The following is a 14,563-nucleotide window of genomic DNA, read 5'->3' as shown; positions in this document are numbered from 1 at the left end:
TTTGGCTTCCAAATTTAAGAAAGCTGTTTGCAACTGCTAGTATACCAGTCTCTGAAATTCTGATACTAGTTGTGTTAATTATGTTTTATTTTGGACTGTGACTGAGGTATTAGTTGCAGGTTTGATATTACCCCCCCCCCTCCAAGCATGCCCCTTTGCTTAAGGCTTTAAGGGTATTGAAAATTAGGTTAGAACGGATCTGCAGCTGATCTAAATGCTGTTTAATTTTTATTGGTTATTTTTAACATCATGCCCTGCATAATTGTAGGTGTTCAGCTTTTCAAACATGTTTTCATGTTTTAAGTTACTTGCTTTCATTTTTCTTGACCTCTTTCATATGAAAAAATACTATTTCATAGTATTGATTGTTTCTGTTAAATTTGTATCGCTTCATGAAGTACATTTAAAATGTGTTTTCATTGGAAAGAGGTCTTTTTGTACATTTTCATGTTTTACATCATGATGTTTTGAATAACCATGCCCCATGTTTACATCAGTTTTTTTTGTTTTGTTTTCAATTTATGCGCAGCACTTGCTCTGAAATTTGGGGACTGAGTACACCAAATACGATAGATCAATGGGATACAACAAGCCTTTACAGCTTCCCTGAACAAACCAGGTGAATATTATGTTCTATGACATAAGAAAACTTAATAGACTTGAAGGGGGTGAAACTGGGGAATCCTAATGGTAGTTTTTGTGGTTTAGTCTGAGTTTTTCCTGTAGAGTAAAATTGGCCGTTGTTTGCACTGACTACTACTTGTATGGTGGCATGGTCGTGCTTTCTCATTTTGTGAAAACTCTTGTCTTGTTTGTAGCATTGTTTGCTGTGAAAGCTTTAATAATGCATCTGCTTATCGTCTTTTAATCTTGCTTGCAGATTCTGTTGTACTTCAGGTTTTGTATTACTCTGCAAGATAGAGAATGTTTTGCTTAAAAAATTGGCTATGTAAGTAGTTGCATTGCGGTACTAATTTAGGCTTTTTTACCCACGCGTAGCGTGTTCCAGTTTGTGGTTTATTTATGAGATCTTGGTTGGAAACTTTTTTTTTTACAGTGCATGCACAAGTCTTTTGCTAAATTACACTGCGATTCATAAGCTGCTAAGACAGCAAACGTGGTGGGATGTTTTGGCTAATCTAACTTTTCCTTTTTGCAGTACATTACGTGAGTTTATGTGCGATGTCTCCTTAAGCTGTTGCAGTGGTTTACTTCATTGGTTGCTCACTGTTCCTGTCAAATGAGTTTTGTTTGCAGAATCTCATATGCCCTATGTGTAAGTTTTTAATGTCATTTGATATTTCATTGTAGAGTAACACATGCATGAAAAGTAGCTCATCAGTTCTTCCCTTACTTGCTTATAGCTCCCTCCATATATATATATATATATAGTACGCCATGAAAACAGTGACTTATTCTGAAATGCAAGCATTGTAAAGCAGTTAAAATGTGTCGGTATTGGACAGCGTGACATTGTTAGGCAGTGCCTTTTAGAAGTTCAAGTTTCTTTGTTTCTTCAAGCCAGGTTATGGTTACAAATTGCTTTATGCTAAATAGCCATATTTTGTGATATTTAATACTAGTTTATGGGTAGAAAGAAGGATTTAACATAATTTTACATTTTGCACCACCCTTTTTTTCTTTTTAATTCAGGTCCCTTGATGGCCGTCTGCAAGTATCACACCGTAAAGGATTACCACACGTTATATACTGCCGCTTGTGGCGCTGGCCTGACCTTCATAGTCACCATGAACTTAGAGCAATTGAGACCTGTGAATATGCTTTTAATCTCAAAAAGGATGAAGTCTGTGTGAATCCTTATCACTATCAGAGAGTGGAGACTCCAGGTAAGTGTAATTATTTTATGTATTTTTTGCATTTGTTGACCTGGATAGTCCATCTCAGCAGAACCTGTTTTCAACAGAGGCCTAGAGAGAAACATTTCCACAAAACAAGATGCAAAATGATACTCGCTGTGACTGAACACTTAGCAATGCAAGAGGATTTACAAAAGTGATGTATATTAAGAATAAAGCAAAGCACTTTATTTAGAAATAGACATAAAGCAAACCACTTTTGCAGGAAAGTACACAGACTAGAAAAGGAAATATGTATGAAGAAAATGAATCAAAGATGGATACTGGATAGAAGAATATGTACCAAGTATTTCAAGGTAAGGGAAGAGTAGAATGCCAAGTGGGAGAGAAGAGGCTCAAATTGACTGCGGAAAACTGAGTAGACTGGAATCTAGATAAGGAGGACATTAAGAGGAAAGTATGTGGATTAGAAATGCAGCTTTGGGGGTTGTGAGATGAGGGATGCATGTGAGGGTATGACATTTATTTGGGGGGTAGTGCCTACATTGAGAAATTACCTTGGAGTATGACAGGCACAGCCAGATATACTCATAGGATTATTGATTTAGCTGCATTTTAAAGGAATTAATTATGGAATTGCTTTATTTTAGGTTTTAAGAATGTACTTGATTTAATTCATGCCTAAAAAAAGCTTGTATATTTCTTACATTGCTGTGACCATAAGACTTTCAAACACGTTCTAGATATTTTGATTGTCACTCAAAGTACTCGCACAGAATCATATTATTGGAACTGTTTAGTAGCAAGGTTTTTGGATAATATGCTATAATGATGATGTTCATCATGCATACAGCTGCAGTCATAACAGATGGGTTCTCCTGCCGTCAGGCGGGTCCTCGGTCGGCCGAATTCCAAAGTCTAGGTCCGGTGTCGGTTGTCGTTGCTTCTTCCCTGACGTCAGTGCGACAGGGGTATAAAAGAACCAGCCGACGCCATTTGTCTTTCTTGCCGTGCGGTGCCCGAAGCAGAAGCAGTTCGCAAGTGCCGGTCGGCCAGCTCCCGAGATTACGAAAAATTTGGAAAACCGAAGTCTTCTTAAAAGCTAAGTACCCCGTTGGGGAAACTTTTCTTGCCTCAGACCGATGTCAGACAAAGTTAATAATTGTATTTCTTGTGGGAAGCAAATACCGCATAAGGATTTCCATTCCCTCTGTATACCTTGTTTAGGCCCAGACCACGACGTCTCGGTCTGTCACTGTTGTGCTACATTCAACAAACGCACTATTAAGCGTCGGGAGTTCGCCCAGCATTTTTGGGAAAGCATTTAACTATACCATGTCGCCGGATACTCAGACACCGGTTTTGTCTAAAAAACGCAAAGACAAGGACTGACACTCGAGGTCCGCGGCCTCTACCGACACCACGCCAAAGCCGACTACACGTGGTCCGGTTCTCAGTGAGGCGCCTACGCAGCCCCTGACTACCGACGACACATCTTTGGCGGTGTCTCCTGTACCCGAGGTCGCAGGCTCCCTCGGCCCACACCCAGACTACAGATACCGAAGCCACTCTTGGCGTTGAAACAGAATGTGGACAGGTCCACCTCCACTCAAGGTGTCTTCAGACCTTCCTCTTCTTTCTCCATCAAGGCTTTCACCAAGTCTAAAGCAACCATGCACCCTAAGAGACCAGTTACACAGGGCCCATCTCCAGGCCCCATGCCTAAGAGACAGATGCTTAAAATGGCTGAGGATTTAATTACTCTAATCAGAGGTTCTCGGCCACCTCCGGACAAAAGGCCCAGAGTGGAGGAAGATTCCCCCTCCTCTGATCAGGGATCCATTATTTCAGAACACTCTGATCAGGAACAGGCTTACTCCCCTTTTGAAGACTCTGATGCAGAGGAGTCTATTCCTTCTGTATCCCCCCCTGAGGATTTCTCATTTGGGGAAACTTTGCATACCTTAAGGGAACACTTCCACTGGGAAGGCCAGGATTATTCAGATTACAAGAAAAGGCTCAGGGAATTTCTTTTGTTACCCCAGCACAGGCCTCTGGCTATACCTCCTGTCTTGGACATCCTAGATGATGTTTACTCGGAGGCCTGCCTTAACCCGGACTCTCTACCTCCAGCTCCAGTTAAGCCTGACAGGTACTACAGGGTTCCTGACTCGCACCAATTTCTTTACAAAAGCCATGCTGCTGACCTAGAAACCATCTCACAGGGACCCAAGGGAGTTAAGGCTTCCATTGCCAAAAATCCATTGCCTTCTGAGAGAGATTCCAGATCCTTAGAAACGTGGGAAAAAAAGGTATATACCTCGGCTACCTTAACCATGAGGGCCTTAAACTGTCAGATGTTCTTCATCTCACATTGCTGCAGTCCTTACATATGGGTAGTCCGCTGTCCTCGTTCGGCCCGAATACCAAAGTATTAGGCTGACGTCGGTCAAGGCGCTTAAAACTGACATCAGGACGTCAGGGTACAAAAGCGCATGACCGACGTCATTTCCTCAGTCTTTTTTGCCGCATGGTCCGATGCAGAAGCAGCGTTGCAAGTGCCGTTCGGCGTTCTGAAATTTTTCGAGTTCGGAGTTTCAGACTGAATCCAAGTTGGCTAAGTACCCCGTTGGGGATTATTTTGGTTTTTTCTTGCCTCAGTGTTTTACCGGATGTCAGAAAAAGTGAATAACTGTATTTCTTGTGGGAAACAGATACCGCATAGGGATTATCATTCTTTGTGTATTCTTTGTTTGGGGCCTGAGCACGACGTTGTTGGGTGTCGCTTTTGTGCTAGGTTCAATAAGCGCACTATTAAGCGAAGGTTGGATTGTGCTAGGCTGGTCTTTGGGAAGCGGTGCAATTATAATATGCCGTCGGATTCTCCGGCGCCCGCTTCTGCGAAGAAGCGCAAAGACAAAGCAGTTAAACCCAGGCAAGATGGGTCGTCCGTTCCGGACGCCGGTTCTTTAGAGGCTTCAGTGGAACCGGTGGTTCCGACGGAGGCTTCTCTGGAGTCTCAGGGGGAGACTTTGATTTTGCAGGAGGTGGTCTCTCAGGAGGCAGGTCAGGCTGAAGGGGCTTCCCAAGTTACTGTACTCCCCTCCCTTCCTAGGGTGGTTAGGCCTTCTCCTTCTGTTTCCAAGGCTTCTCCCAGAGGCAGGCCAGTTTTAGCTTCTGTTGGTGTCACTCCTAGTTCAGCAGGGTCTGTGCCTAAGAAGCACATGCTTAAAATGGCAGAAGATTTAATTACTCTGATTAGAGGTTCTATGCCCCCTCCTGATAAGAGGCCTAGGGTGGAGCCAGAGTTGGGAAGTTTTGAGCAGGCTTTGGATATTTCAGAGTCTTCAGCTGAAGACTTGCAGGAGTATTCTCCTTATTCTGATTCTGATGCAGATGATTCCACTCCTTCTGCTTCTCCTCCAGAGGTTTTTTCTTTTTCAGAGACACTTCATTCTATGAGGGAACATTTTAAGTGGGAAGGTCAGGACTTCTCTGATTCTAGGAAAAGGCTTAGGGAGTTTTTGCTGTTACCCCAGCATAGGCCCTTGACTATACCCCCTGTTCTGGATGTTGTGGAAGATGTGTTTGCAGAGGCTTCACTTAATCCTGATTCTCTGCCTCCTGCTCCTGTTAAACCGGATAGGTATTACAGGGTGCCTGAGGCTCATAAATATCTTTATAAGAGTCCTAGGGCGGACCCAGAAACTATTAGTCAGGGACCTAAGGGTGTCAAGGCCTCTGTTGTAAAAAATCCGGTTCCTCTAGATAAAGAAGCCAGAGCTTTGGATAGATGGGGAAAGAAGGTCTATACATCTTCTACCTTAGCTATGAGGGCTTTGAATTGCCAGTTTCATATGTTGAAATATCAGAACTTTCTTCTGTCTCAATTGAAGTCTAAGGTGGATGCTCTGGCGGAAGGCATTGAGTGTAAAGAGTTGCAAGATTTGGTGCATGTCTCTGAACAAGTGGGTAAGCATTCATTACAGTGTGGTTTTGATGCTGTGTAGGCCTCGTCTAGGGTGGCTGCCACTGGCTCAGTTCTTCGCAGGCACGCCTGGTTAAAGGATCAGAATTTATCTGACCATGTTAAGACAAGGATTTTGGATGCTCCTTTGCAGTCTGATGTGTTGTTTGGTTCACCTGTGGAATCAGTCTTGAAGAAAATGGAAGACAAGGCTAAGTCTATGCAGGCTGTTAAAGATTTTTTGCAAATTCAGCCTCCGAAGTTTAGTAGGAATTGGCCTGCTAAGGGGTGGACGTATCCTTCTTATGATTCTCAGTCTAGGGGTAGATCTAGACGTGGTAGGGGCAGAGCTCAGAGTTCTTTCAGGCCTAGAACAGGGAGTTCACCTGCACAATCATTGGGTGAGGGCAGGGGCCAGTCCTTTCGTAAACAGGCCCAATGACCTACTTTTTCAGCTGCCAGATCCTTCTTGCCTGGCAGCACCTTTGGGAGGAAGGTTAGCACTCTTCAAGGAAAATTGGATGTTGATTACCCAAGAGAAATGGGTATTGGATATCATACACCAGGGTTACAAGTTTTATTTCCATACCTTGCCTCCTTTCAAAGGCATGCCGGACGTTCCACCTCAGCAAAGACTAGAGGCTCGCAAACAAATTTCTCTACTACTTCAAATAGGGGCCATACAAACGGTTCCTCTGCCAGAAGTGGGCCTAGGATTTTATTCTCGCCTGTTTCTAGTACCAAAGAAAGGAAACACGTGGAGACCAATTTTGGATTTATCCATCCTCAACACATATCTGGACATTCCCAAGTTCAAAATGTTAACGTTACAACAGCTTTTACCTCTGCTGGGCAAAGATCACTGGATGGTGACTCTGGATCTCAAAGAGGCTTACCTTCATGTTCCTATCGGGCCCAGTTGCAGGAAGTATCTGCGTTTGGGCTGGGACTTCACATTATCAGTTCTCTGCATTGCCCTTTGGCTTATCTACTGCGCCCAGAGTGTTCACGAAGGTTCTGGCTCCAGTGGTAGCTTTCTTCAGGCTAAGAGGAATACAGATCTATCCTTATTTGGACGATTGCCTGATACTGGCCCAAGAAAAGGACAAACTTCTTCATCATTTACAGTATGTGATGGCAGTGTTAAGATGCCTGGGGTATTCTGTGAACGAAATAAAGTCCAGTCTAGTACCCTCTCAGGACATGTGCTTTCTGGGTGTGAGACTGAATACAGCATCCCAGATGGCCTTTTTGACCCCGGACAAACAAAAGAATCTTTCTCTTTACTTCCACCAGTTGTCTCATCAGTCCAGGCTGACTGCAAGGACAGTCCTTCAAGCCTTGGGGTTCATGGCATCTTGTATTCTGGTACTTCCCAATGCCAAACTGCATATGAGGAAGCTACAATGGTATCTCAAGAATGTATGGACACAGCACTGCCAAGATTTGGACACTGTCATTCAAATAATACCTTGCATTCAAAAGGAATTTTTGTGGTGGGCTCAGGAATGTCACCTAAACAAGGGACTCTCTGTGACCCGGCCAGAGGCGAGTCAGATTTTAACGACAGATGCCTCAGACAAAGCTTGGGGAGCTCATCTAAATGGAAAATGGATACAAGACACGTGGCCTGCCAGACTTCAACATCTACATATCAACTTGAAGGAGATGTTAGCAGTCCAATTTGCATTGATAGCTTTCAAGGATTTACTTCTTCCAGGGCAGGTGTTGATTCAAACAGACAACACAACTGTCATGTGGTACATCAACAAGCAAGGGGGAACGCATTCTTATCCTCTATGCAGACAAGCAATGATTTTGTGGGAGACTGCTCTCAGTTTACAGCTAAATCTTCAGGCAAGGTTTCTGCCAGGAGCACAGAACTCCTTAGCAGATGTGTTGAGCAGACAAATTATGGATCCCCACGAGTGGAAATTGGATCCTCATGTATTCCAGAGGTGGACAGTGTTATGGGGAACTCCAGAAAATAGATCTGTTCGCTTCTCCACTAAATTACCAGCTGCCAAAGTTTTGCACAAAAAGGTTTCATCCCTCAGCTTGGAAAGTGGATGCTCTCTCATTCAATTGGAGCAATCTTCACGTGTATGCCTTTCCACCTCTGCCTCTCCTCCCAAAGGTACTGCTGAAGGTCAGACAGGACAAGCCAAACATGATTTTAATAGCTCCAGATTGGCCTCGACAGCACTGGTACCCATTACTGAGAAGTCTGGTACAGGAGCCTCCATGGCCTTTTCCTTCAATTCCTCACCTGCTGTCTCAGGAGAACGGTCATTTACTCAATGTCAAACTTCATTCTCTTCATCTGACAGCCTGGCATATTCTGGTTTAAACCCTGGAGGGTCTCAGCTTCCACAACAAGTTTTGAATGTTATTTTGGAGGCCAGAAGGCCTAGTACAAGGAAAGTTTACGCAGATAAATGGAGGAGATTTTTATTTTGGAGTACAGCAAAGGACTTTGATGTTTCTAAACCTAATTTAAGTGTGGTGCTTCAATACCTTACTGAGTTATTGGACAAAGGTTTGTCCTTCTCCTCTATAAAGGTTCATGCTGCAGCAATCTCTGCTCACTATGACTGTGACCCACCATTATTTTCTCAGCCTTTGTTTAAGCAATTCCTTAGAGGGGCAAAGAATATAAGACCCCCAAGTAGAGCTCCTACTCCTGCTTGGGATCTCAATTTTGTGTTGGAGAAACTCACTCTACAACCTTTTGAGCCTGCAGCATCGGCAGAGTTGAAATATTTATCTTGGAAGACTGCTTTTTTGTTGGCCATTACCTCTGCGAGAAGGGTTTCTGAATTACAGGCCCTTATGGCAGTTGAGCCTTTCTTAATTTTCCACAAGGATAGGGTGTCTTTGCGTACTAACCCTTCTTTTATGCCTAAAGTGGTTTCTAGTGTGGCTTTAAACCAAACTATTCATTTGCCTACTTTTTATGCAAACCCCCAAAATAAAGGGGAAAAGATTTTGCACACTTTGGATATACACAGACAGTTGCGATATTATTTGAGCAGAACTAAAGGGTTCAGGCAGTCTCAGCAGTTGTTTGATGTCCTTCATGGATGCATCTGCAGTCATAACAAGTGGGTTGTCCTGTCGTCAGGCAGCCCTGCAGTCGGCCGGATTCCAAAGTCCGGGTCCGGCTTCGGCTGATGTCGCACTGCACCCGACGTCATCTCTGCTGGTCTTCGGGTATAAAAGCATCAGCCGACGCCATTTTCCTCAGTCTTTCTTGCCGCGTGGCGCCCGAAGCAGAAGCTGTTCGCAAGTGCCGGTCGGTCGGATCCAGAGATTACTTCTACCGAATACTACCGAAGACTTCTAAAGCTAAGTACCCCGTTGGGGACTCTTTCTTGCCTCAGCCGATGTCAGAAAAAGTTAACAATTGTTTAACCTGTGGGAAACAAATACCTCATAAAGATTTCCACTCTTACTGTCTGCCTTGTTTAGGCCCAGCCCACGACGTAGCAGCCTGTTCGCCTGTGCCTCTTTCAACCGACGAACGCTTAGCGCCGGTCGGAGTTTGCAGAACAGTTTTTCGGTACCGATTTTGCGTACATTATGTCGCCGGATCCTCCGACTACCCCAAAACGCAAAGATAAAGACCGACACTCGCGGTCCGCGGTTTCGCGAAACCACGGCAAAGCAAACATGAGTGTCTCGGTTTCGGCGAAACCGAAAACTGCTCAAAGTACAGCTGAACCTATTCTTACAACTGAGGCCCCTGCTACAATTCTTGAATCGACCTCAGAAATTTTACCCACTACGGTGGTTGACTTATCAGACACCATCCCCTTGGATGTCTCTACCCCAGCACGTGGTGCTGCTAGGCCTCCAGCAGCCATGTCCATTAAGGCCTTCGCCAGGGCTAAAGCAGCCAAGACTACTAAATCAGTGCCTGTTAAACCCCCCTCATCCAGGCCCTCTTCTAGTTCTCAAATGCTTTCTTTGGCAGAAGATTTAATTTCTTTAATTAGAGGATCTCAATCTCACCCAGATAGGGCATCTCAGCCCCCAGAGAAGAGACCTAGGGCAGAGCCCCCTGAGCCAGTGTCTTCTGATGATTCTGCTCATGAATCAGACATAACTGACCAGCCTGAGGCTCCCTTTTCCAATTTCGAAGATTCTGATGCTGAAGAATCCATTCCAGCTGCTTCCCCACCAGAAGAATTCTCCTTTGGAGAAACCTTGCATGCCATGCGAGAACAGTTCCAATGGCAGCAACAGGATTTTTCAGACTCCAGAAAAAGACTTAGGACTTTTCTGCACCTACCACAGCACAGGCCCTTAGCTATACCTCCTGTTCTCTCTGTGGTGGATGATGCTTTCAATGATGTTTGCTCCGCTCCAGATTCTTTACCCCCAGCCCCTGCCAAACCAGACAGATTTTACAGGGTACCAGATACTCATCACCACCTTTACAAGGCTCCTCTTGCAGACCCAGAAACTATATCCCAGGGTCCCAAGGCAGTAGCCGCAACCACAGCTAAAAACCCTATTCCTTCTGAAAGGGAAGCAAGGTCACTAGACAGATGGGGTAAAAAGGTCTACACTTCAGCTACTCTCTCAGCTAGAGCTTTAAACTGTCAGTTTCACATGATACAATACCAAGAGTTTTATGCTTGATCAGTTAACTAAAAAGCTAACTACTGATGAATCTCTTGATAAGAAATATGTATTAGAGATGGTAAATAACATACAACAGGTTAGCAACCATTCCTTAAAATGTGGCTATGATGCACTGGAGGCTTCATTTAGATCAGCCATGACAGGCACAGTGATAAGAAGACATGCATGGCTAAAGGAACAAGCTTTACCGGATCATGTTAAAGCTAAGTTGCTAGATGCTCCTATGGACAAGACAAGTTTGTTTGGTACACCTGCCCAGCAGGTTATGAAGAAAATGGAAGAAAAGGCAAAATCTGTTCAAACTGTTAAAGATTTCCTGCAGGTCCAACCCCCAAGGTTTAGCAGGAACTGGCCTGCCAAAATTGGTCCTTTCCTGACTCCGCAAAATTTCAAAGGGGCAGGAATAGACGTTCCAGAGGCAGAAACCAATCCAGAGGAGGTGCCTACAGAGGACGACAGTGGCAAGGTAACAACAGAGGCACAGACACAGCCACTGCCACTACATCAGCACAACCACAGTGACTTAATCCTAAATCCGCCTACCAGGGAACAAATAGCAGCTCCTCTAGGCGGGAAGTTAACCTTATTTTCAAAGAACTGGAACTACATAACAAAAGACAAGTGGATTTTACAAACCATAGATCAAGGTTACCGGTTTCACTTCCACACTTTACCAGTCAAAAGAGGAATGCCAAATCTACCTCCAAATCAAAAAACAGAGGCTCTACGCCAGATAATGGAGTTAGCAAACATGAGAGCTGTGGAAAGAGTGCCAACAGCAGAACAAGGAAAGGGGTTCTACTCCAGACTATTCCTAGCTCCAAGAAAGGAAAAAAGTTGGAGACCAATTCTCGACCTGTCCACCTTAAATACATACATCATTGTCCCAAAATTCAAAATGCTGACCCTACAGCAACTTCTTCCCATGCTGGGCAAGGAGTCTTGGCTGGTAACTCTAGATCTCAAGGAGGCATACCTGCACGTCCCAATTCGACCAATCTGCAGAAGATACCTCAGATTTCTTGCAGGATCAGAGCACTATCAATTCTCAGCATTGCCCTTTGGCTTATCTACTGCCCAGAGTATTCACAAAATGCCTGGCATCAGTAATCGCCATTGCAGACTACAGGGAATTCAAATTTACCCATACCTGGACGACTGCCTGCTACAAGGGGACAACAAAAGCAAGCTGACAACAGATTTACAAAGGGTCATTTACTTGCTACAAGGACTGGGATACACAGTCAATTTACAAAAGTCAAGGCTGATAGCATCCCAAACAAGGACATTCTTGGCCAAGGTATTGGACACAGTACAACCAATGGCATTCCTGACTACAGAAAAACAAAAGAACTTCCTCTTTACTTCTTGGCACTAACAAAACTGAACAAGTTAACAGCAAGAAAATTTCTGCAGGCCTTGGGCTTCATGGCATCATGCATAATCTTGGTCCCATTTGCCAGACTACATATGAGGAAACTACAGTGGTACCTAAAGAATTTATGGTCCCAACACAGACACAGTCTAGAAACAGAAATCCCACTAATTCCATGCTTAAAACAGGAGTTCCTATGGTGGGCTCAGGCATGCCAGTCAAACCCAGGCCTGCCCTTCCGCAGATGTCAACCAAGCCAGACCATCACAACAGACGCTTCAGATCTAGGATGGGGGGCCCACATGCTGGACAAATACGTGCAAGGATTGTGGACACAGGATCAAATTCACCTGCACATCAATCTAAAAGAAATGCTGGCAGTAAAACTGGCAATCCAAAAGTTCAAACCTTTCCTCAAAGAGGGCCAGTTGATGATAAGGACAGACAACACCACAGTCATGTGGTACATCAACAAACAGGGAGGCACTCATTCATACCCTCTATGCAGAATGACCTTGGAGCTGTGGACCCTGGCACTCAGCTACAACATTCAGTTACAGGCAATATTTGTACCGGGGAAAGACAATACTCTAGCAGACATACTAAGCAGAACCACTGGGGATGCCCACGAATGGAAGCTGCACCCGGACATCTTCAAGACCATTTCAAAGAAATGGGGAATGCCACAGATAGACCTATTCGCATCACCTCTCAATCACCAGCTCAAAAAATTCTGCACGAGGACATTCCACCCACTAGCATGGAAAGTGGACTCACTCTCCTTCAACTGGAAAGGCCTAACAGCATATGCATTTCCTCCTCTTCCTCTGATACACAAGGTACTACTAAAAATCAAGGAAGAACGTCCAAGGATAATCCTGATAGCCCCAAACTGGCCAAGACAACACTGGTATCCACTACTGAAGAGCATGTCTCAGAACAACATGTGGCCAATACCCCTGATGCCTTTGATGTTAACTCAGAACAACTACAGCATCATACATCCAAACCTAAAAACGCTGCAACTGACTGCATGGAACATCACATAGCAGCAGCTAATCCAGAACTTTCCCAAAGAGTTAAAGACATTATTCTTGAAGCACGCAGACCTTCAACAAGAAAGAACTATGCTGGAAAATGGAAAAGGTTTGTCATTTGGAGTACCGAAAGAGGAAAAGATGTGTCAAACATAGATATGCCTAACATTCTGGAGTATCTGGCCGAACTTCTTCATTCAGGCCTGTCCTACTCCTCAATCAAGATACATGCATCAGCTATTTCAGCAGAATACAGCTTTGATCCTCCTGTTTTTCACCTTTGCTCAGGCAGTTCCTCAGAGGAATCAAGAATGTAAAACCTCCCAGGAAACCACCATTACCAGCTTGGGACTTAAACTTTGTGCTAGAAAAGTTGACACTAGCACCCTTTGAACCAGCAGCAACAGCAGACCTACAACACCTGTCATGGAAAACTGCTTTCCTACTGGCAATTACTTCAGCAAGGAGGGTTTCAGAACTACAGGCCTTAATGGCAGTGCAACCCTTCCTAATCTTCCACCAAGATAGAGTGTCCTTGAGGACTAATCCTACATTTATGCCTAAGGTGGTATCCAGAGTATCTTTAAACCAGGCAATCCACCTACCTTCCTTCTTTCCCAACCCACAAAACAGAGGGGAAAGAATACTGCATACCTTGGATGTACATAGACAGCTACGCTACTACTTGGACAGAACAAAAAATAGCAGAAAGACTGACCAACTTTTGTAGCCTATGCAACAGGAAGGGAAGGAAAAGCTATTTCCAAACAGACAATCTCCAAATGGATAGGAAATTGCATACGATACTGTTACTCCTTCCATGGAAAACCAATTCCACAGAACATAAGACCTCATTCTACAAGGGCAACAGCCACTACCACAGCCTTCTTACGAGGAGTGGCAACCAAAGACATTATTGAGGCGGCTACTTGGACCTCCGTGCATACATTTGCCAAGCATTATAATTTGCCTCTTTATTCCAGATCCCGAGCAGGGTTTGCCACTGCTGTACTGCAAGGGATCTTAAACACACCATAATCTACCTTTATCCTCCTCCCTAGTTGGCTATGGTATTCTACCCACTTGTTATGACTGCAGATGCATCCATGAAGGACATAGTACAGTTTTGTACCTACCATAAATGTAGATGTCGAACTGGATAGCATCTGCAGTCAGGATTACCTCCCTCCTTCCCTCAGTGGTACTCCTAGGGTGTTTACCCTCCTAATAGCTAGCTGTTGGGGGGGGGAGTCTTTTATGGTGTATTTGTTTGTATATATGTACATATATGCTTATTGTTGTGTTTACCTCTATCTATTTGGAAAACATTGGCATCTATCCAAATTTCACCCTGCAAGAGGGCTACTGGCATCTGGGGCAAGAAACACTGAGGAAAATGGCGTCGGCTGATGCTTTTATACCCGAAGACCAGCAGAGATGACGTCGGGTGCAGTGCGACATCAGCCGAAGCCGGACCCGGACTTTGGAATCCGGCCGACTGCAGGGCTGCCTGACGACAGGACAACCCACTTGTTATGACTGCAGATGCTATCCAGTTCGGACATCTACATTTATGGTAGGTACAAAACTGTACTTTTCTTTTGCTTTGGGTTCTCAGGGCAGACCTGTTTCAAAACAAACTATTTCTAAGTGGATTGGTTTTTGAATTGCTTTCTGTTATTCCCATCATGGTAAGGAGATTCCAGCTGGGATTAGG

The 14,563-nt window shown here is 44.4% G+C and overlaps 1 protein-coding gene across 1 annotated transcript in view; it reads left to right on the top strand.

The window, feature by feature from the left end:
- The window catches only part of SMAD2 (SMAD family member 2), a 1,415,285-nt gene that overhangs the window by 61,516 nt on the left and 1,339,206 nt on the right, over positions 1-14,563 (top strand). The window contains exon 2 of the mRNA XM_044088986.1: positions 1,654-1,847. Coding sequence (XP_043944921.1) covers positions 1,654-1,847 — 194 coding nt within the window. The remainder of the gene's footprint in view (positions 1-1,653; positions 1,848-14,563) is intronic.

The sequence above is a fragment of the Protopterus annectens genome, chromosome 1.part1, assembly GCF_019279795.1.
Source record: "Protopterus annectens isolate FY-2018-M chromosome 1.part1, PAN1.0, whole genome shotgun sequence".
NCBI classification, from domain to species: Eukaryota; Metazoa; Chordata; order Ceratodontiformes; family Protopteridae; genus Protopterus; species Protopterus annectens.
The sequence above is the reverse complement of the archived record's forward strand: the minus strand, read 5'-3'. Positions and strand labels throughout refer to the sequence as shown.